This window comes from Pongo pygmaeus, chromosome 8 (genome assembly GCF_028885625.2).
Source record: "Pongo pygmaeus isolate AG05252 chromosome 8, NHGRI_mPonPyg2-v2.0_pri, whole genome shotgun sequence".
NCBI lineage: Eukaryota > Metazoa > Chordata > Mammalia > Primates > Hominidae > Pongo > Pongo pygmaeus.
In genome coordinates, this window is record NC_072381.2 from 127257807 (window position 1) to 127283130 (window position 25324).

Genomic DNA, 25324 nt, shown 5'->3' on the forward strand with positions numbered 1-25324 from the left:
TCAAAAAATTACAAATATTGAAAGAAAAACTACTTTTAAAACACTATACGATTTCTACTAAAGAAATAATAAACCCCTCTAAATAATTTTAAGCAAATGCATCTAAGTTCAGGTTTTACACTTTATTGGACAAAGTAGCTGATCTAAAATTCAAGCAGCGTAAAATTAAAGAGATCTACAGTGTCCTGTTATTATTCATCATGCCCTACGGTTCTCAAAGAATCTGGGCTTAACAGGTTAAAAACAGTACAGCACATTTTAGAAAACTCAACAGCCAATAAATTTCAGGATGAATAACTATTATGACCATTTACATGCAAAGACTTTCAGCTGCATATGACATCTAATTCAATCCTTTATCTAGGCACAACTTTAATATTTATTTCCCCTAAAACTAGAGAGCAGGAAATACCATGTTATCTCACCACATTTTCTGTATTTGTTGGAATAAGCCAGGTAACTCAAACATAAGAAGTTGTCAGTCTCTCCACTATAACGCCTGTGCATGAAGTGGTTTTCATTTGTATCCTGATAAACCTTGGCACAGAATTTCATTCTACTTGCCCAGCTAAATGACTGGTTTGAAAGTGCTTAGTAAAACTTCAGTATATTTCTAAAGTATGAGGAAAGTAGTTTTGTTTTTATGTTTGTTTCTTGAAGGTATTCCTTTATTAGTAGCAATTGATGCTTGAAATTCTAAAGAAATGTATTTGTAATGCAATATTCTGTGCGTTTTTCTACTTCAAATTTAAACCCTTAAAGAATTATTACCATAAGAATTCATTTTTAAATTAAAAGTATTTCTAAATCCAACCAGACTAAACATTATTAGCCTATAACAGAATAAATCCTATTCCCAGAATTAATCCATTCTCAAGGTTTAAACTGAGGAAAGAATGCACTGACACAAGCAAGCGTAAGATCACCAATTCTCAGAAGGCCCACCCAGCCAGGGTACCAATTCTCTTGGTCCTGCCCACCTCAGTTCATTTCATCACCTCTCCCCAGATTTGTTCAGGCCCCAAACCTTGGAGTTATCCTTCATTCTTTTCTTCTCATCCCAATGTCCAATCCATCAGCAGGTCTTTTGGGCTTTCTCTCTAAAATATGACTTGAATCTGACCACTTCTTACCACCTCCACCTCAGATATTCCGGGTCAAGCACCATTATGGTACCCTTGGATGACTACAGCAGCCTCCCAGCAGCCTCCTGTTTCCACTCTTGCCCCTCCATAATCTCCACAGAACAGGCCAAGTAATCTTTTACAATATTAATCAGATCTCCCAATCCCCAACCCCAGCAGTGGGTTGGCACCACATATAAATAAAACCCAACCTCCCCACCCTATCCTACAAGCGCTATTCCACCTGCCTCCTTCTCACCAACTCCACCTGCCTCCTTCTCACCAACTCCACCTGCCTCCTTCTCACCAACTCCACCTGCCTCCTTCTCACCAACTCCACCTGCCTCCTTCTCACCAACTCTACCTGCCTCTCTGCCCCTTGCATAAGGCTCTCTACGTCCTTCCCTACACCTGAGCCCAAAAGACATTTTTGTTTTTCCTGGCCACCTCGGGGCATTTAGATTTGCTACCCTTCACTTGAACTTCTTCCTACCCTCAGATTTTTACAAGACTGGTTCCTTTTCTTCTTCCTTTGCCCCTGAAATGTCACCTGTTCTCTATGAGGAAAGACCAATCTATATAAAACAGGCTTCATGCCCACCACCTCTAATTTTATTTGTGTCACAGTGCTAGGGAGTATCTGAAATTAAGTTGTCTGTTTTATTATTTATGGTCTGCTTGGACAAACCAGAAACCTTATTCATGTCTATGAGTGTAACTACCTTTTCAAAATGTATCTTTCTAAAAATATGCAAACAAATGCCATGCTCATGATCCCCAATTCAAACAATTCTTATATCTACAGGCTATGGATAAGCAGAGGCTGATTACAAAAATCAATTAAAAAAATAAAAAAATAAAAATCTACAGGTTACATTATATAAATCTAAAAACATAAAACTATATTGATTGTTGGATTGCTTAAGAAACTTAAGAAATTGAGGGGAAAATATTTCACCAAAATACATTAAAATCAAAAACGGAATTAGCAACTGGTGACCTACTTTCTCCAATTTTGCTTCAAGAGGTCAATCCCCTGGCTGCCTTTCCTTTTCTATAAACTCCACAACTCATCTTCTCAAGAGCACCAAAAGGAAGTGACAAGAGCGCAGAGCAGCCGCAACCATCCCACCCTCAACTGGCAAACTTTTCATGACCTCAGGCTCCTCTCCTGCTCCCTCCCAGCTCTCCAGCTCTAGTATTTGCAGGGATATACAAGGCGATCAATAGAACTCCTGCTAATTTTGCTGGGAATTAATTATTTACCATATCAATATCTAAACTATCACTCAGTTTATTAAGCCATGAAATATTTCGGACATAGGCCAGAGCTTATTATGTAGCAATAAATCTCACCCTTAAAAATCCATCTGAGAAGCCTAGAAAAATCTATAACACATTGTGAAGTGATAATACAAAAATAAAACCAAACAAAACAAAAAACCAGCAATTATTTGAAAGAATTGACTGATTTGGGTATAAAGAAAATATATCTTTTCTGAAATAAAACTTCTGAAGTTATATAATAATTGCAAAATCTAAAGTTATAAAACATGAATACTTTAAATTATCAATTTCAATTTCAGTGAGAGCACCAACAGCCATAAATATTTTTAAACTACTTTATACAAAAATGTGATTAAATACATAAGAATAAAAAGACTGTTATAGAGATCTATTGTAAATATTATGTAATTGTGGATTTGTTAAAACTTGGCATTAAGAAAAAGTCAAGTTGAAAATGCTAAGACAAAGAACTTTATATTGTGGGCCACTGAAACACACACAATCACTTATGGACCAGATTTTTAAAAACATTAAATTGCTGATTTAATGAAAAATTTCAACTCTTTTATAATTCATAAAAAAGCACATACACAAAAATAATCTGGCAGTACATTTTACTGTGACATGAAAACGTGACCATCAGACATGAAGACTGAGAGATGAAAAGAGAAAAGTATGACACAATAGTAAAGAGTGAGAAAAAGAGAGACTCAAGCTCCCAGATAAAAGAAAAATAGTTCCCAAACCTCCTTCCCTCCTCCATCACATATACACATAGACAAACAGAAATAAATAGAGAAAACTGGAGGAAGACTCCAATCTTCTCACCATTAAAAATGTTTTGTGCTGCATACATATGTTTGCAGCCATGGACACAAAAGGGAAATTATCTTTTGATGAGGGTCATAAATTCAACCAGTCAGCCAGGGATTCCCCAGGTCTGTTCTGTATACATGTATATTTCTTCCAGTAGACTCATATTACTTTGATTCGTTTACACCACATTAACTTAACTTTTAATTAATAGTGAAAAATATAAAGCTGAATGCAGTAGTACAAGCCTGTAATTCCAGGTACCTGAAAGGCTGAGGAAGGAGGATCACTTGAGCCCAGGAGTTCGAGACCAACCTGGGCAACACAGCAAGACCCCATCTCATTTGAAAAGGAAAAAAGAAACTAGAAGATAGTGATGACAAGAATATAAGTCATATAACGTTTAAGGAATATAAGTAGTTCTGACAGGGGGGCTTAAATAAATGTATAAACAACAAAACCTACCCACAAATACAACGACTTCTTAACTAGATGGATACCTTAAAAAGCTGGAGAATTACCATCAGACACTGGCATCAGTTCTAAAGGTAGTACCTTATAAATACAATATAAAAGTACTAGAGATTATAGATTATAGATACTAGTTATACATAATATTTACTTATATATTACATAACTATATACTTATATAATATGTATATTTCCTATAAACTAGTTAAATGACATTTATTTTAAAATTCAATGTGACTTTAAATATATTGTTCTTAAATGAAAATTACAAATTATATATAATTATATATTATATAGGAGTATTTAACTCATATAGAATACCTATTACCTATTATATAGTAGTGTGTATTCTATACGAGACTAGCAACAAATCATTATAATACACTGTCAATTAGGACTTCTACTGTTACATAATTAAATATAATCAGATGAGTAATTATTTGAAGTTCTATATAACCCACTATAATAATGGCAAAAAGCAATCTTACCGTAGTGCAGAGTAGACGCCCAAAGACAGAAACGAATAATCAGGATCGTAGTACAAATACACAGATGATACACAGTTTGGGAGGATGTCAATCACCCCCACAGCAATGATCTTTCCGTCAAGCCAGTACTGCTGGTGAAAGGAGCCATAGCCACAATCTGGCCCATTAGGGGGAGTCTCTGCCTAAGAAAAAGCAGAGGCACAAACACAAACTGTTAGCCATTTTTTTAATATTAAAATAATCTTATAATTAATATATAATATACTTTCATTTTCCTCAGGTTAATAAGTCCTCAACTTTCCTCTTTGTTTCCATCATCATCCCTAGTCACACCCTATATTAAGTTGCAAAACTTTTTCATCATAGAAATACTGACTAAATACAAAATTCAAAAAGAGAAATCAATTCATGTTTTCTTCAATTTACTTGTTTTAATACTTGACAATAGGAAATACAGCATTTTACAGGGTAAGAAAATCACTATTAAACTATGTCCTTCCATTTCTATACTACTCAGGCATACACAGGAACAAAATAATGGCATTCGCAGCAACCTGGATAGAGTTGAGGACCATTATTCTAAGTGAAGTAACCCAGGAATGGAACACCAGACATTGTATCTTCTCACTTATAAGAGGGAGCTAAGCTATGAGGACACAAAAACATAAGAATGACACAATGGACTTTGGGGACTTAGACGGAAGGGCAAGAGGGGGTGAGGGATAAAAGACTACACATTGGGTACAGTGTACACTGCTTAGGTGATGGCTGCACCAAAATCTCAGAAATCACCACTAAAGGACTTACTAAACACCACCTGCTCCCCAGAAACCTACTGAAATAAAATAAATAAATAAATAAATAAATAAATAAATAAACTATGTTCTTCTATTTCACACAAAGGTTAGGAAAGAAATGCATGAGAAAAATATGAGGAACATAAAAGAAAAGGGTGGGGTGAGATACTGCCAGTTAAGCCTGTTCTGTGAGTGTCCCAGCTCTGAGAAGGTACACAACCCCATTATATCTTCTAGGTGAGAGTTCTTGTGTAAGTACAAAGGACTATGATACTTCTCCTTATTAGTCAAAGGAAAACAAAGTTATTCTTCATTATTATCTTAATTTAACTATAACTTCACAGGAAAAATCTAGAGATTTCAGAATATAACCATCTTCCTGTAAATATAGCTAGTTAAATGACATTTCTCATTTTAAAATTCAACATTTTAAATATAACTGATCTTAAATGAAAACAATATAAAGAACATTATCAAGCAGCATAAAACAGGCTTTCCTGGAGACTGAGTGAATGTTAGAGATTACTAATTCAAGTGAACAAATACAACACTACTTGTACATCATTTTCACACAGCTAAAATCAGAGAATGTATATGAATAAAAGCTAGAAGAGAATAAACAAAAATGAGAACAGGTTGAATAACACCAAAACCAAGCAAAAAAATCAAGAAAATAAATCTACAAATCAATCTCTCATGAACGCAGATGCAAAAATCCTCAACAAAATATTGGCAAATCAAATCCAACAATATATAAAAAGAATTATATCATGAACAAAAGAGAAATTTATTCTAGGTGTGCAAGGCTGACTTCACATTGGAAAAGCAGCTTTTTAAAAGGTAATTAATGAACAATCAATGTAATTCACCACATCAATAGGTCAAAAGAAGAAGTATCATATGATCATATCAATTGATGCAGGAAACATTACTGGCAAAACCCAACACCTGTTCATGGCTAATCACTCTTAACAAACTAGGAACAGAGGAAAGTTTTCTCAATTGGCTAAATAATATATATGCAAAAACCCACAGCTAACAGCATACTTACTAGTAAGAAAGAACAAGGTAAGGATATCCCCTCTCATCACTCCTAGTCAACATCATATTAGAAGGCTTAGCTTGCGCAATAAGAAAAGGAAATAAAAGGTGTATAGACTGGGAAGGAGGAAAAGCCTGTCTTTCTTTATAGATAACGTGACTGAGGTAGGTTAAAACAAACAAACAAAAATCAGTAACAACAAAAAACTGAAATAAGCAATTACAGCAAGGTCCCAGAATACAAGGGTAATATACAAAAGTCAGTTGCTTTTCTATATACCAACAATGACTGGAATTTGAAATTAAGAAAACAATACCATTTACAATACAACAAAAAATGAAATGTTTAGTTATAAATCAAAATATATACAGAAAACTACAAAACTCTGACAAAAGGAATCAAAGATCTAAAAAACCAGAAAAATATTATGTGTACATGGATTAGAAGACAACATTGTCATGACCTCAGTTTTTCCTAAGTTGATATATACATTTAATGTAATCACAATCAAAATCTCAGCAAGCTATTTTGCAGCTATCAAAAAACTGATTCTAAAGTTTATGTAGAGACAGAAGTCTCAGACTAGCCGACCCAATACTGTGAAAGAAAAAAGTTGGAAAAAAGTGTTGACACTCCCAATGTCAGCACTTGCTATAAACCTGTAATAATCAAGATAGAGTGGTATTGGTGAAAGAACAGACATAGGTCAATGAGATAAAACAGACACACACAAATACAGTCAAATGATCTTTGACAAAGCAGCAAAGGCAATGCAATAGATAAAGAATACTCTTTACAATAAATGGTGCCGTTAACAACCAGACATCGATACGCAAAAAAAAAAAAAAAAAAGGAATCCAGACACAGACGTTACACCTTTCACAAAAATTAACTCAAAATGGACCATAAACCTAAATATAAAATGAGAAACCAGAAAACTTCTAGATGATAATATAAAAGAAAATCTAGGTGAACTTAGGTTTGTCAATGAGTTTTTAGATAAAACACCAAAAGCACAATTCATGAAACAAAAAAACTGCTAAGTTGTACTTTATTGAAATTAAAAACTTCTGCTCTGTGAAAAACATTGTTAAAAACTCAAGTCACAGACTGGGAGAAAATCTTGTAAAAGACATATCTAATAAAGAACTGGTATCCAAAATATACAAAGACTTTCAAAATTCAACAAGAACAACTACCCAATTAAAAAGTAGGCAAAATATTGGGTGCGGTGGCTTATGCCTCTAACCCCAGTGCTTTGGGAGGCCGACGTGGGAGGATCCTCCGAGCCCAGGAGTTCAAGGCTGCAGTGAGCTAAGATCGTGCCACTGCACTTCAGCCTATGCGACAGAGCAAGACCCTGTCTTTATTTTTAAAAATAAGGGAGAAGGGGCAAATGATCTGAACAGAGACCTCACCCCAAGATGTACAAATAGCAAACAAACATATGAAAAGATGCTCAATATCACTTACCATTAGGGAACTGCAAATTAAAACAATGAGATAATACCTCAAAACTACTAGAGTGGCTGAAATCCAAAAACTGAATAAATACCAAATGCTGGTAAGGATGCAGAGTAACAGGAACTCTCATTCAGATGGTGGGAATGTAAAATGGTATAGATGATTTAGGAGTTTCTCATAAAATTAAAGATCTCAACATAAAAAAGAGCAATCACATTCCTAGGTATTTATCTAATTGATTTGAAAACTTATGTCACACAAAAACCTAAAACCCTATAAGTGAATGTTTATAACAGTTTTATTGATAACCACACAAAACTGGAAGCAACCAAGATGTCCTTCAATAGGCAAATGGATAAACTATGGTACATCCACACAATGAAAGATTATTCAGCAATAAACAGAATAACTATCAAGACACACACACAAGAAACTTTACATACTGCTAAGTGAAAGATGCCGATCTGAAAAGGCTATATCCTGCACGATTCCAATTATAGGCACGTCTCATTTAATTGCACTTTGTTTTATTGTGCTTCACAGATAATGAGTTTAAAAAAAAAAAAGCTGAAGGTTTGTGGCAACCCCATTAGCAAGTCTATTGGGACAATTTTTCTAAGCATGTGCTCATGTCATTAGCATTTTTTAGCAATAAAGCATTTTTTATTTAAGGTATGTATGTTGTTTTTTCAGATATAATGTTACTGCATACTTAAGAGACTACAGTGTAAACATAACCTTTATATGCTCTGGGAAACCAAAAATTTTGTGCAAGTGACTTTATCATGATATTTACTTTATTGCAATGGTCTGGAACCAAATCTACACTATCTCCAAGGTATGCCTGAAGACTCTGTAAAAGGCAAAACTACAGGGACAATAAAAAGATTAGTGTTGGCAGGAGTTTGTGGGCTATTAGGGGAATGATGAATAGATGAAGCACAGGAACTTTTAGGTGGTGAAACTATTCTATATGATATTGCAGCAATAATAGATCATCAAAAACCCATAGAACATTACAACACAAAAGAATGAATTGTAATGCATACAAATTTTTAAAAAATCATTTAGGAGGTTGCAGCGTCCCAGGAAGAAACACAAGCTGTGACAAGTGAATCTAACTATATTACAAATGTATGAAACCACCTTACTGAAAGTCCTGAGGGAGGGGAAAGGTGCTGACCTAAGCAACTCTGGAAACGAAAGCGGCTTCTAAGAATGAAGGTAAAAGGAACTCTGCACCTAAACACCGTATCCTACTTGATAAAGTTGTTTCCCATAGAGTTACTGGTTAACAATTCTGATACTTCTACACATGAATACTGGAGGTGACCAATTCAGTAAACGGATGGCAGATAGTAAGAATCAGGTTTCTTACAGTTAAGAGTGGGAATGTACAGATAAGCAACGGAAAAAAGGTACAAAGATTCATGTGCTAATGGATTAGAGTTGGAGACACTAATAAGAACTCATGTTTAGCTTAGTATAGATGCACAGTTACACACAGAAATATTTATAAATGTGCACAGATTATAGATATGTGCATATATATGCATTAGCATACACACATATTTCTTTGTTCTGTCAGCTGAGAGGGTCTAGAAGAAACAACACCCCAGGAGCAATGAGCATTCCTAGCACCCAGATCTTGGTGTCTAACACTATTCTGCAATAAAAGAAACCAGGGCCCCCAAGGAGAAATAGCTGATTCCAGAACTCAGGCAGGAAATATACAAGATCAGCTTGAAGTACCAGAAAGTAAAGTAGTACTATTCAAAAAAAAAAAAAAAAAAAACCCAAAACCAAAATACCCAACATTGAGGGGGTATACCAATGGAGCACAGAAGTCTATTGAAAGAGCAACCAATGCACAAAGCCAGAACAATCTGAGCAACAAAATAAAACAGTACTGACTTTATAATCTCAAGTATGAAATAAATATTCATTAGTCCACACTGATATATATGATTGAATAAATTAATAAATGAGGCAGAAGACACAAATCTCCCATGCAGAAGAATTCCAGACAGTTTATGTAGCTATTCTGCCCTAAAGGTAGGGGAGCATAACTCCCTACTACTTAAGTGCAGGCCGCACACAACTCCCTTCCAAAGAGTATTGTATGAAAGGAAGAAAATGGATTAACTGTGGAGATTATCAAGGTTAACAACCACCACAAGAGAGGATTTACTAAGGCGCTAGCACCATCAGCAATTTCTCAGACTTCCATTGGTGGTGTTAAAATGCTGTTTGGGGCTGGTCTGAGGGCGGTAGTGTTTACGACTAACTGATAACAACCAGTACAGATTTCTTTGTTCCTTCTCCATTCCCACTGATTCATTTGACTAGCCTGCCTAAATAAATAAATAAATAAATAAATAAATAAAATGTTATCTGGGCAATAAATACACCTTTAAACTTTAAAGCGTTTCCATGAATGATAAATTATGTCAAAAACCAGTTTTAGTATTCACTGTCATATACAGCATTGCTCTTTAAAAAAGTCTTTATTTCCATAGAAACAGATACAATACAAAGAGTAAAGCAGGTGAGCAAAAACAAGCACTAACCAAAAGAAAACTGGAAGAAATGTTAACCTGTTATAACTACAACAGTGAATGGACACCAATATTCTATCTAACATGCTACTGAACTGGAAGCCTAACCACCTACCTCAGAAATCAGAAGGCCCAACTATGTAACAAGAAATAAACAAATTTCTACATATTAGTGAATTTTATGAAAACCATCTTTTAAAAACGTAAGCCTCAAGGCTGATAGGAATGAGACTACCTGTCTTTAAAAATAATCATGTGGCCGGGTGCAGTGTCTCACGCGTGTAATCCCAGCACATTGAGAGGCCGAGGTGGGTGGATCACAAGGTCAGGAGTTCAAGACCAGCCTGGCCAACACAGTGAAATCCTGTCGCTACTAAAAATACAAAAAATTAGCAGGGCATGGTGGTGGGTACCTGTAATCCCAGTTACTCAGGGGGCTGACGCAGGAGAATCGCTTGAACCCGGGAGGCGGAGGTTGCAGTGAGCCGAGATCGTGCCACTGTACTCCAGCCGGGGTAACAGAGCGAGACTCTGTCTCAAAAATAGTAATAATAATAATAATCGTGAAAGGCCAGGCACGGTGGCTCATGCCTGTAATCGCAGCACTTTGGGAGGCCAAGGTGGGCAGATCACGAGCTCAGGAGATCGAGATCATCCTGGTCAACACAGTGAAATCCCGTCTCTACTAAAAATACAAAAATTAGCCTAGCGTGGTGGCATGTGCCTGTAATCCCAGCTACTCAGGAGGCTGAGGAGGAGAGTTGCTTGAACCAGGGAGTCAGAGGTTGCAGTGAGCTGAGATCATGCCACTGCACTCCAGCATGGGGACAGAGCGAGACTCCATCTCAAAAAAAGAAAAAATAATAATTGTGAACAGGCCAGGTGTGGTGGCTCACACCTGTAATCCCAGCACTTTGGGAGGCCGAGGCGGGCGGATCACGAGGTCAGGAGATCGAGACCATCCTGGCTAACACGGTGAAACCCCATCTCTACTAAAACTACAAAAAATTAGCCGGGTGTGGTGGCACATGCCTGTAATCCCAGCTACTCGGGAGGCTGAGGCAAAAGAATCACTTGAACCTGGGAGGCGGAGGTTGCAGTGAGCTGAGATCACATCACTGAACCCTGGCCTGGGCGACAAGAGCAAGACTCCATCAAAAAAATAATAATAATAATTGTGAACGAAAGCAGCCACTGCGGTGACATGGAAACTAAGAAAAGCTGTCAGTCTGTGATATTTAAGGTGGAAAGCCTGTCAAATGTCAGAAAACTGACAAGTCAAAAGCTAATTAGGCAGCTCTAAAATAAGTCTAAATTCTTCCATAACTTCAGTGTAGTATATCATTCTAGGACTCATTAAATCTAATGTGTGTTCATTCATTCATTCATTAAAAAACGTATTTATCGGCTGGGTGTGGTGGCTCATGCCTGTAATCCCAATACTTTGGGAGGCAGAGGTAGGCCAATCATTTGAGGCAAGGAGTTCGAGACCAGCCTAGCCAACATGGCAAAACCCCGTCTCTACTAAAAACACAAAAAATTAGCCAGGTGTGGTGGTGGGGGCCTGTAATCCCAGCTACTCAGGAGGCTGATGCAGGAAAATCGCTTGAACCCGGAAGGCAGAGGCTGCAGTGGGCCAAGATCGCGCCATTGCACTCCAGCCTGGGCAACAAGAATGAAACTCAAAAAAAAAAAAAAAAAAAAAAATGGGCCAGGTGCGGTGGCTCATGCCTGTAATCCCAGCACTTTGGGAGTCCAAGGCGGGAGGATCAACTGAGGTCAGGAGCTCGAGACCAGCCTGGCCAACATGGTGAAACCCTGTCTCTACTAAAAATGCAAAAATTAGCTGGGCATGGTGACGGGCGCCTGTAATCCCAGCTACTTGGGAGGCTGAGGTAGGAGAACTGCTTAAACCCAGGAGACGGAGGTTGCAGTGAACCAGGATCACGCCACTGCACTCCAGCCTGGGTGACAGAGCGAGACTCCTTCTACACACACACACACACACACACACAAAAAAAAGTATTTATTAAGAACATAAGTATGCTCATGCCTGTAATCCCAGCACTTTGGGAGGCCGAAGCAGGCAGATCACCTGAGGTCAGGAGTTCAAGACCAGCCTGGCCAACGTGGTGACACCCCTTCTCTACTAAAAATACAAAAATTAGCCAGGCGTGGTGGCACACACCTGTAATCCCAGCTACTCAGGAGGCTGAGGCACAAGAATTGCTTGATCTCTGGAGGTGGAGGTTACAGTGAGCCACGATCGCCCCATTGCACTCCAGCCTGGGCAACAGGAGCAAAACTCCGTCTCAAAAAAAAAAAAAAAAAAAAAAAAAAAAAGAACATAAGTATAATCTCAATAAGCACATTATTAAATAAACAATGCATTCTGTTAAGCCTAAATATAAATCAGTCTTACTTGTTGTACCAGCTGGAAATACTTGTTCAAATTACAATTACCTTCTCAGTTTCTGATTTTCATCATGTTTCTCATCCCTGGACCTCCCATCTGAAAACCTGTTTCAGTTACTTCATAGGTTTGTTCTCCCCTGAGTCCAGTCATAACCAATTTGTCCTACCATAGACATTACTCCCATCTCTCAATTCCTGTGGAAGCTGGGGTCTTCCCCAAATGCAGAGCACTTCCTGTAAGATATGGGCTGCCTCATAATTACTTAGGAAACAATAAGCTATATACCTATCTACTCTGCCTCCCATCACTTCACAGATGATCCAAGAAAAGCAGGTCAGAGGCCATTTTCCTAAAAGATAACTGGTCGACTCAGCACTCTTGGTTAATAATGATCTGCTCTTCTCAATTTGGCTAGTAAGTCAATCAGTACAATTTTTTTCAACAGGTACATGGCAGCTGTGGAGAATAAGTTGGAGGTGAGCCTGAGATATTGATTCTCTTTGCATTCCTTGCAGCTAGAGCAGCCAGAACCCCCAGATCACTCACGCCTAGCTAAGAAATTCAGGAAAAAAAAAAAAAATTCAGTGCCTGCCCTCCAATACCATAAACTGATTTAACAAACATGTCTGATGTTTGTTTATGAACACATCTGGTCATGCTGCAGCTAGGAGTTTGCCCTTACTGAAGAATCAATACAAAGATTTATCTATAAGAGTGGTCATGCAGTATTGTTTTTATAGAGAAAAACTAGAAACTAACTCACTATCAAATAATGAAGTGGTGAATTACCTCAACCTATCCACACAGTTGCATTGAGTATTCCATGCAGCAATTAACAACATAAGCATTTCGTTATATGTCCTAACACAGAGAAGCTTGAAAACACCAAGAATGAACCTGTTTTTAAAATAGAATCAACACTAAACAATACATACATACAAATTATTTAGCCCACTGGAGGGGTATCCTCCAACTCTCTATACTCTCCTCTACCACCCCACCCCAACTAGGTCCAAAAGAGCTATGTCTTACAACAGTCCCTTAACTTAGCTTTCCAGGAGGCTCAGTCATCCATTCCTAGAGAAGCCTCCTTAATTCACTTACCATTCTCTATTTACTGCCTTGAGAATTCTACTTCAATATGTGGAATTGTATTTCCTTAAACCTTAGTCAAAAAGGTAATCATGTCTTGGTATCACGAAATAATTTTGAACTTGAGGACCCTCTGAAAGGGCCTCAGGGACCCCTGGCATTACCAGGCCACACTCTTGAGAATCACTGATATCCATCTATTTTGGAAATACAGGTAGGAGAGGAGCCTGCCAACTGTAAGCGGCAAATAGAAAGTGAGCAGGTTATAGGATTCAAAGTCAAAAGATCTGGATTTGAGCCCTAACTCCACTGTACACTTTTCTGGCTATTTGAACTAAGAAAGACAGTAATTTAACTTCTTTTAAGAGTTTCAGGCCAGGCACGGTGGCTCACGCCTGTAATCCCAGCACTTTGGGAGGCCGAGGTGGGTGGATCACGAGGCCAGGAGATCGACACCATCCTGGCTAACACGGTGAAACCCCGTCTCTACTAAAAATACAAAAAATTAGCCAGGCATGGTGGCGGGAGCCTGGAGTCCCAGTTACTCGGGAGGCTGAGGCAGGAGAATGGCGTGAACCTGGGACGTGGAGTTTGCAGTAAGCCGAGATAGCACCACTGCACTCCAGCCTGGGCGACAGAGCGAGACTCCATCTCAAAAAAAAAAAAAGAAAGAATTTAAGTGTCCAGGCAGGGTGTGGTGGCTCGCAGCTGTAATCTCTGCACTTTGGAGGCTGAGGTGGGCAGATCGCTTGAGTCCAAGAGTTTGAGACCAGCCTGGCAACATGACGAAATCCTATCTCTACTAAAAATACCAAATAGTAGCCAGGTGTGGTGGCACATGCCTGTACTCCCAGCTACTCTGGATGCTGAGGTGGGAGGATCGCTTGATCCTGGGAGGCAGAGGTTGCAGTGAGGCAAGATTGTGCCACTGCACTCCAGCCTGGGCAACAGAGCAAGACCCTGTTTCAAAAAATAAAAACATAAAAAATAAAAGTTTCAATGTCTGCATTTTTCGAACAAGAATCATACTACCGGTCAGTCTCAATTGTCATTAGTTTTGAGAAATTACAATATACAAATAAAAGCACTTTGCAGACTATAAAAAGTTTAGGTCAGTTTTTGTTTTTGTTTTGTTTTGTTTTTTTGAGATGGAGTCTACAAAATTACATCAGTAGCTAACTTAACAGCAAAGTTACTTAAACAGCAGTTATCTTTCATTTCCTCATACATAAACCTGTCATGTGATTAGCAAAATTTAGTAATTTATCTTTACCAGTCTGCAGTTTTGCATATTTTGGATATGTGAAAGAATTAATTAACTAATTCCTCAATTTCAAGGATTTAGCTGATAACAAGAAAAAATAATAATAAATTTCACCTCTACCTATACAAAAGAAAAACCACCCTAAATGTTGGGGAGGAAAGGAATGACTTCTGTGATTAATGACCTATGTGGTATAATACCAAAAGCACTGTGTAGAAATGTCATCAATATTAATAGGCTAATTCTGGCTTCCAGTCAAACTGCTCCCAAAATGGGTGCATATTTACTCTGATAAAGTATACCTGTCTCTTTACCCACCTGCTTCTATGTACCTTAGTTATGCCCAGAAAACTGAAAAGGCTCAAAAGAACAGGAGACTGGAGAGTCATATGCCAGGCATCAGGCCAGTATTTGAGGGGATTTACTACGAAGTTCAAAGATAGGAAGACTGAAAGTCTTCAGGGGCTTTAAGAGAGCAGAACCTGAGTTCTCCTCTCTTCCAAAGCAGCTGAAAATACCTCTCCCACATTGTACCTGTACAACACAAAAATCTATGATTAGACAATTAATGTCCCGAATTTTTAGTAAATAACAGTTAATGGAGGTACCCAAAGGTAATCCTTTTAGGCACCTGATACAAAGTCTGCATTGTGTTAAAATAACTTAGTCCTGCAACTGTTTTGCTTTTTTATTTATTTTTTTTAACAGTTTCATGAAATACTTCACCGAAGTTTGAAAAATAGAAACACACATTTTGGGAGGCAGAGGCAGGCAGCTCACTTGAGGTCAGGAGTTTGAGACCAGCCTGGCCAACATGGTGAAACCCCTTCTCTACTAAAAATACAAAAATTAGCCGGGCATGGTGGCAGGTGCCTGTAATCCCAGCTACTTGAGAGGCTGAGGCAGGAAAATCACTTGAACCCGGGAGGTGGAGGTTGCAGTGAGCTGAGATCGCACCACTGCACTCCAGCCTGAGCGACACAGCAAGACTCTGTCTCAAAAAAATAAATAAATAATAGAAACACAAAGATGTGCTAAGCCACTGTGGCTTCAAAATCTATGATTTCTTTAAAACACCAAAAACTAAATTTAAAATTTTGAAATAATAGTCTACAGTTAAGAAATGAAAAAATAATAAATTTGGAGAATGCAACTAGTAATGCTCACTGTTAAAATAGCACACAGTTTTATATAAGTTACTTAAAAATCAAGTGCAACAGATTCCTAATTTTCTGGCTGACAATTAGACACTAAAGACAGGGGAAAATCAATTTAGTATTATCAATGGAACGATTATGAGTAATTTTTAAATTCTTTTTCTCTATTTTCTGTATGTTTCAATAAACATGCATTAATGTTATAATCAAAAGAGTTTTAAAAAACTAAATTGAAGAGGCCGGGCGCAGTGGCCCAGCACTTTGGGAGGCCGAGGCAGGCAGATCACGAGGCCAGGAGGTCGACACCATCCTGGCTAACACGGTGAAACCCTGTCTCTACCAAAAATATAAAAAATTAGCCGGGCGTGGTGGTGGGCGCCTGTAGTCCCAGCTACTCAGGAGGCTGAGGCAGGAGAATGGCGTGAACCCAGGAGGTGGAGCTTGCAGTGAGCAGAGATTGTGCCACTGAACTCCAGCCTGGGGAACAAAGCGAGACTCCGTCTCAAAAAAAAAAAAAAAAAAAAAAAAACTAAATTGAAGAATTACTGATTCAGGTCAGGCATCCCAAAAATGCTCCATAATCAGAAACTTTTTGAGCACTGAGAAATAATGTTCAAAGGAAATGCTCATTGGAGCATTTCAGATTTTAGATTTTCAAGCTTGGGATGCTCAACCAGTAAGTATAATGAAAATATTCCAAAATCTGAAAAAATCCAAAATCCGAAATACTTTGCTTCCAGGCATTTCAGATATGGAATACTTAATGTGTAATTATTAAATAGAACAGATAAGGAATACTCAACCTAAATCATTGTTAAAAAAAAAAAATAGGTGGTAGAAAGATTATCTGAAAAGAGTAATTATTGGGTGTCTTAGTCTATCCAGGTGGCTATAACAAGATACTTTAGACTGGGCATTTTATAGAGACTCACCGTGCACAATTCTCAAGGCTGGGAAGTGCAAGTTCAAGGCACCAACATATTTGGTCTCTGGTGAGGGTTTGTTACTCATAAATGGTGCCTTCTGTCTCCTCACATGATGGTAGGGAAGGCAGCTCCTTCAACCACTTTTATAAGGGCACGTAATCCCATTATTTAGGGCAGAGCATGTACAGCATAATCACTTTCCAAAAGGCCTCACCTCTTAGAATACTATGACACCGAGTATTAGGTTCTAACATATAAATTTTGGGGGACTACCAACAGTCAGACTATAGCACTGGGTATTCTTTCAGTGAAGCTCTAGGCTTGATTTTCTATTGACTGGGTTATTTTACAACTCTGCAGGTGCAGAGGTTAACTTGTAGATTTCTGTTGGGGTGGGGAACAAATAATCCCAAAGGTTATGGTTTACCACCATGTAAGACAATAACCAGTTCAATCACATGCATATTAAATCACATGCATATATCTTAATATCTATACATACTCTTAAATGCTCTTTGTACCAGTTTTAATGCCTTACTGGTTTTGCACTAACTGAGTCAATATTTGGCATGTGTTCATCCTCTATTTGCATGAAGGTCACAATTTTATCTTTTTAAAAATTATAGTCAGCAGTTCTGGAGGTCATCCACTCAGAAGCTCAAATAGACTTGACGGAGCTAAGTAAATGAGAAACACACCTCACAGTCTGTTAAGCTTAAAACAATTTTTCTTGGCTCCCAAAGAGACGCCCACGCAGCCATAAAGCTCCAACTTTGCTCACTGTTTCTCTATGTATTTTTCTCCTTCTCCACTAAGTTTGTGCCTTTGTGTTTCCGGTTCACTCATGACCAATATATTATCCCTAGTGATGGTAGTAATGAGAAAGGAAAAAAAACAGGCAGACAGTTAGGATGGGTCTTCGGTAAAACTCCTTCAAACACAGAAACACCCTAAAAAATCAAGCTGCAGGCACAAATAGAGCAGCCTGGCAAAAACTCAAGCTACAGCTGCACAGGTAAGAAAGCAAGGCCCAATATAGAAGCCTTTGTTTTTGGTGTAATCCACAGGCTCTCAGGAAAAAGTTTCCTTCCCTTTTCAGGCATGTACACAGTTGGTTCCATGGGAATTTGCACAGGGAGGGGTGGACCTTACACAAAACATACCCACAGTTACACAACCAAGAGAAGCTGTACTTTGTGCTTGCCTAAAGACATGCCTGCAGCTGCACAGATAAGGGGCGTTACACAGACAGCTTCACAGGTAAGGGAAGTTACACAAACAGCTACAGAGATGAGGGGGGATTCTTATAAAAGCTTTTGTATTCAACTGTAAAAATGGCAACCCTCTCCTGGGCCCCCTCTCTGCTGTGGACAGCTTTTTTCTTTCGCTTATTAAACTTTCGCTCCAATATCACTCTGTGTCCACACTCCTTAATTTTCTTGGTCGTGAGACAAAGAACTCCAGGTACTACCTCAGATGGCAAGACTGAAACATGGTGCACTGGCAAGATTGTAACAGTAATAGGTAGATTTCATTTACAGTCTCTGTTGGATGGATGACAGAAACCTATTCTCTGTTGGATGACAGATGATGGAGAATCTGGTTTGTTAGTCCTTTTGTTTCTCTATTTGTATATTTGTGAGTTAATCAATCAAGGAGAACAGCTCTTGTGAGATCTGAAACAATGAGTTTCTCTGTTTACTTGTGATCTATGGCTAAAGTTGTAGAACTGAAACGAAAAGCCTTCTACATGTTTCTGCATCTATAATTCGAAAAAGCCATTATTTTCATTGTATGTGAAATATTTTCCTACCTCCAGAGGGTATTAATAAATTACATGTTACAGCTCTTAAACAGAAGAGCTCTGTAAAACTGATTTACAGAGATGAGAAAGCATGTATATAAATTAAAATATTCTCCAAATTCACAGAAACTAAAGAAACTCTTAACAGAAACTGCTAGCTCAGAAACATTTTTAAGAATCCAAGTATAGGCCAGGTGAGGCTGAGGTGGGAGGATCACCCAAGGTCAGGAGTTCGAGATCAGCCTGGCCAACATATGTTGAAACCCTGTTCTCTACTAAAAATACAAAAACTAGCCAGGTGTGGTGGTGGGCACCTGTAATATCAGCTACTCGGGAGGCTGAGGCAGGAGAATCACTTGAACCCAGGAGACGGAGACTGCAGTGAGCTGAGATCACACCACTGCACTCTGACTTGAGCAACATGAGCAAACCTACAGCTCAAATAAAAAAAAAAAAAAAAAAAAAAAAAGAATCCAAGTATATATAACTAAGGTAAACCTTTGGCTAAATAAAGCTAGTTTAAAATGTTTGGTCTGAGGGGAAAAAAGTTATCTCTTTTCTCAGAATTATCAGTATTAAGTATAATACATGAATGGATTTTTAAAAATAATACAGGCATACCTGGCAGGGCGCAGTGGCTTACACCTGTAATCCCAGCACTTTGGGAGGCCAAGGCGAGCAGATAACTTGAGGGCATGAGTTGGAGACCAGCCTGGCCACCATAAAGAAACCCTGTCTCTACTAAAAACACAAAAATTAGCCGGGTGTGGTGGTGGGCACCTGTAATACCAGCTACTCAGGAGGCTGAGGCAGGAGAATCGCTTGAACCCAGGAGGAGGAGGCTGCAGTGAGCCAAGATCACGCTACAGCACTCCAGCCTGGGTGACAGAGCCACAATCTGGCTCAAAAAGATAATAGTAATAATATAGACATACCTTGCAGGTACTATGGATTTTGTTCCAGACCACTGCAATAAAGTGAATATCACAATAAGGCAAATCACATAAATTTTTTGGTTTTCCAGTGAATATTGTTTACACTATGCTGTAGTCTATTATGTGTGCAATAGCACATCTAAATATAATATATATATGTTGATTTAAAAATATTTCAGTGCCAAAAAATGGTGCTGGAAAAATGACACCAACAGACTTGTTCAACATAGGATTGCCACAAACCTTCAATTTGTAAAAAACAGCATATCTGACAAGTACAATGAAGCGTAACAAAATGAAGGATGCCTATGTAGGGGTTGGTTTCTAATGAGAATAGTTCAACTGAACTTCCAAAACTACTCATTGGTTTACTAATCAAAAAAGCTAACATCATACCTCTGTAATGCTGAAGAATTTGAAAAATGTAAGTTTGTGTTCAACTAAATTGAATTATAATTCCGATAAACATTGCTTAGACTTTTTTATTTATAGTAAAATATCCATAAAATTTGTTTGAACCACTTTTTTATTTTTCTTGTTTACTTCACTTTGGGTTTTTTAAAAATTTCAACTTTTATTTTAGACTCAGAGTACAGATGCAGGTTTGTTACACAGGTATGTTGTACGATACTAAGGTTTGGGATACAGATGGTCCCAACACCCAGGTAGTAAGCCTAGTACCCAACAGTTAGTTTTTCAACCCCTGCCCCACTTCCCTTCTTTTTATCATAGCCTCCAGTGTCTACTGTTCCCATCTTTATGTCCATGTGTACCCAAGGTTTAGCTCCCACTTTAGCAAGAACATGTGGTTTTCTGATTCTGTGTTGGTTTGCTTAGGATAATGGTCTCCTGCTGCATCCATGCTGCTACAAGAGACATCATTTTGTTCTTTGTTATGGCTGCATAGTATTCCATGGTGTATATGTACTACATTTTCTTTATCCACTCCACCTTTGATGGGCTAGTTCAGCCACTGTGGAAAGCAGTGTAGAGATTTCTCAAAGAACTAAAAATAGTATTTGGCTCAGCAATCCCATTATTGGGCATATACCCAAAGGAAAATAAATCATTCTGCCAAAAAGACACAGGCACTCAGACATTCATCATAGCTCTATTCACAACAGCAAATAAACAGAATCAACCTAGGTACCCATTTTAACAATTTGTAAGTGTACAGTTTAGCGTCATCAAGTACATTCACATTATCATGTAACTATCCACACAATCCATCCATAATTTTTTTGATCATCCCAGACAGAAACTATGTACCCATTAAATAATTAACTCTCCATTCTCTCCTCTCCGCTGCCCCTGGCAACCATCACTTCACTTTCTAGCTGTAGCCACTTGACTACTCTATGTACCTCATGTAAGTAGATCATATAATATTTGTCCTTTTGTAATCGGCTTATTGCACTTAGCATAATATTGCCAAGGTTCATCCAGCATGTGTGATTGAGAATTTCCCTCCTTTTTAAGGCTGAATAATATTCCATCATATCTATACACCATTTTGTTTATCCATTCATCCACTGACAAATACTTGGGTTGCTTCTACCTTTGGCTACTGTGAATGATGCTGCTCTGAACACTGCTATATTGTTCAAGTCCCTATTTTCTTTTGTGTATATATGCACCACAAGTGGAATTGCCAGATGACATGGTAATTCTACTTTTAATGTTTTGAGGAATTGTTACACATTTTTCCACTGCAGCTGTACCATTTCATGTTCCCACCAGCAATGCACAAGAGCTCCAATTTCTCTACAACCATGCCAACACTTACCGTTTTCCATTTTTTTGATAATAGCCCACCTAATAGGTATGAAGTGATATCTCATTTGGGTTTTGCTTTGTATTTCCCCTAGTGATGCTGAACAAATGACAAACATTTTTATATATTTTGGTTTGGGTTGGCTTCCCCATAACTTTGAAGATCCTTAGGTAATTTTAAAACATAAATTAATGTAAATCAACAACTTAAATCATCTTTGGATACCTGAATAGTTTCTAACTAGGAACAAACACTAAAACAATGACCATAATTAAAAGTTTACCTACTTTTCCTTATTTTATACACACACACACACACACACACACACACACACACACACACACTACAGAATGGCTACATCTTTGGGGTCTGTCAACAAACATGCTCATCCTTGCCACTTTAAAATGTATATAAGAAGGTATAAAAGCGATATGTAAGGGCCGGGCACGGTGGCTCACTCCTGTAATCCCAGCACTTTGGGAGGCCAAGGCGGGCAGATCATCTGAGGTCGGGAGTTAGAGACCAGCCTGACCAACATGGAGAAAGTCCATCTCTACTAAAAATACAAAATTAGCCAGGCGTGGTAGCACATGTCTATAATCCCAGCTACTCGGGAGGCTGAGGCTGGAGAATAGCTTGAACCCGGGAGGTGGAGGATGCCGTAAGCTGAGATCGCGCCATTGCACTCCAGCCTAGGCAATAAGAGCAAAACTCCGTCTCCAGAAAAAAGGAAGAAAGAAAAAAAGGATATGTAAGAAAATCGTGAAATTTGTGACATTTACATACTTTCTCAGTCTGTTATAATGCTCATATAAAACAGTTACTTCTCAATGAGCCACCTCCCAGTTCTCCCTATGAAAGAAAAGTTATTATTTTATTAAGAGATGTAATTAATATGGATGGTTCAGGCCATATTAAGGGCAAAAGTAAGAGACATACATTTGTGTCAGCAGAGTAATGGTGTAAGACTTGATTTTTAGGCCAGGCATGGTGGCTCATGCCTGTAATCCCAACACTATGGGAGGCCAAGGTGGGTGGATCACTTGAGGTCGGGAGTTCAAGACCAACCTGGCCCACATGGTGAAACCCCGTCTCTACTAAAAATACAAAAATTAGACAGGCATGGTGGCAGGTGCCTGTAATCCCAGCTATTTGGAAGGCTGAGGCAGGAGAATCGCTTGAACCTGGGAGGTGGAGGTTGCAGCGAGCAAGATCGTGCCACTGCACTCCAGACTGGGTGACACAGTGAGGCTCCATCTCAAAAAATATAAAATAATTTTTGTAAAAAAGACTTGCTTTTTAAGGAAAATGTGAGTAGGATTATTCCAAAGTGGCAGCTTGTTACAGAACATAAAACAGCATAGTGGAGACAAAACTTGAGAAAGTATAGTAGGTTGGGGAAGTGAGTTTTATTGGCGTTGGTCATAATAGCTAAGAATGAGAAAACGCTATAATACGTGTTGACATGTTGGCTAAGTTCACTTAGTTTTGAGGGACCTCTTTATCTGGAATACTCTTACTCTGTAAGTGAGAAAAGGAAGGGTCAGGGAGGGGCTTGCTCAAGGCCACAAAGCCAATTTAGGGGAATGCTAGGAAAGACCAAAGCCTGAAATTCCCAACTCTCAGTTTAGTGTCTGTCTTGCTGGACACTGCTTCTGCAGTCCACCATGCCAACACACAATCACACTGTATCAACATGCTCTAGTCAACTCAAGAGGTAAGAGATTTTAGCCACTTACTAAACCAAAGGATGAACAAAGAAATGTATTTGTCAATGACATAATTCTTTGGAATTTAAATGTTTCCATGAAAGCAAAAAAGGTTTACCTCAACATTCACAACTTAATACTAGAAGCACTGAAATAAAAATTTTAAAGAAACTTTACCAAGCTTATGTAATTGAGAAAGGAAGTACAGTAAATTTTTTAATAAGTTGGACAGAAATAAGAAAATTACTTCTGCATTTTTACTGCAGAACAAATAGATAAATATCAGGGCGTTGTTATTTAAGTTATTTTCTTTACTTTGACGTTTCCTTTTATTTTAAATCCTAATTCTCCAACAAAAAGACTTTTAGTGAGGCACTGTCAAAAAGGCTAAGTAACAGAATCCCAAACTTCTCAATTCTACAGGTCAATGTTTATTAAGCACTCTAGTAAACACCTTAGAATCCAGAGTAACTATGCTTATGTGAGCCCTTACTTAACGTCAGTTCAATTTGAGACTCCTTTTACAATATTTCTTATGAGGGAAAAATACATCCCACAGTGACAACCCAGACTGAGAACTCAATGACTGCCAACATCAAACAAGACTGATGTCCCCATGGAAACTAATCCACCCCAGGATTTTCTATTCAAACATTTTCTGAAGCATTCATGCACATCCAATGGGCAATGAAAATTGTCAAGGCAGATGACCCTAATTTTCAACACAACTGAAAGGTGCTTGCAGCAACACCACTACTCGCTAAAGGAAGACTGACCCAGCCAAAAGATGTCTTGAATGACTTGGATTTTAAGATGCCTATACTAATCCAAGCCCCAAGCAGGAAAATCTTCAGCCAGGAAACTCCTGGCATTTTTTATTTAATGTTTAGTTTTCTATTCTAAGTGTACTTTCTTTTATTCTCAGAAATCAACTTTGGTACATTTATCATATGGGACTGGTTTCTAGGAAAAGACTTCCAGTTGATATCATGAGATATATGGCTGCAACTTACACTGACTCAATTATCAGGTCACATCCAAAAACTAACTGAAGTACCGTAAGCCCTCATGACTAGAGTAACAACAAAACGTACTCCTATTTTCTGCTTTTGCCCAATGGATCAAGCCACAGCCTAGCTTTCCACTTCTGATTCAATTCAGTACCAAGAGCAGAGTGCCAATTATTCTCTGAAGATGCCTAGTCCCCCGAGTAGTTACCTTTTTGTTCCCTGGGCCTGGCTCTTTAAACACAGCGGAGCCTCCCAGGCCTTAGATCAGAGAGCAGGTAAAAGCTTACCCCAATTCACCAGCTCAGCCCTCTTCCTAGCCTTATCTCCACTGCTCTCGAATTTGGGCCAGCTTTCTGGATATTTGATTTTCGGTGTTCTCTTCATTCAGTAAAATTAACTCCCTTCCTCAGCTTACCAACTCAACCTTCAGCCCACCTCATCCCTTTACTGCTGCCTCTGCAAGCTCCGTACAGGACCCAGTTTTGAGTAACAGCCATTCCTTCTGAATTCTAGCCATTGGAGAGACCTTGATATCTACAGCTACTCCAAGCAATGATACTTCATACACTGACAGACTCAACAGATGGCTAGGTTCCTATGGTCCTTTCTTTTCTTTCTTTGGAGTGCAGTGTTGTGATCAAGGCTTACTGCAGCCTTGAACTCCTGGGCTCAGGTGATCCTCCTACCTCAGCCTCCAGAATTGCTGGGACTACAGGCACACACTACCACAACTGATTAATTTTTTTAATTTTTTTTTTTTTTTTTTTTTTTTTTTTGTAGAGACGTGGTTTTGCCATGTTGCCCAGGCTGGTCTCAAACTCCTGAGCTCAAGTCATCTACCTGTCTCAACCTCCCAAAGTGCTGAGATTACAAGCATGAGCTAACGTGCCAGGCCTCTTTTCTTCCTAACAGCCAAACGAATACTACTGAGGTAGGAAACCTGTAGGACTTATTTGCCGGTCCCGACAGAATGAAATGAAAAAACCAGCAGGAACCAGCAGATGGCATCAAAAGTGACCTCTAGTTGCCCTTACTGTTCATTGGCATAAGACACTCCCACCAGTGCCATGACAGTTTACAAAGACCATGGCAACATCCGGAAGTTACTGCCCCCTCTCTAGAGATTTCTGAATAACCCCACCCTTTAATTTGCATGCAATTAAAGGGGGGTATACATATAGCTAGCCAACACC

The 25324-nt window shown here is 38.5% G+C and overlaps 1 protein-coding gene across 22 annotated transcripts in view; it reads right to left on the reverse strand.

The window, feature by feature from the left end:
- The window catches only part of ATE1 (arginyltransferase 1), a 189366-nt gene that overhangs the window by 94942 nt on the left and 69100 nt on the right, over positions 1–25324 (reverse strand). For all 22 annotated transcript variants that reach the window (XR_010127483.1, XR_010127484.1, XM_063670354.1 and 19 more), the window contains one exon: positions 4184–4365. Coding sequence is in view for 20 of the 22 variants with exons in the window: in XM_063670354.1 (XP_063526424.1) it covers positions 4184–4365 (182 nt within the window). In the remaining 2 variants the exon portion in view is untranslated. The remainder of the gene's footprint in view (positions 1–4183; positions 4366–25324) is intronic.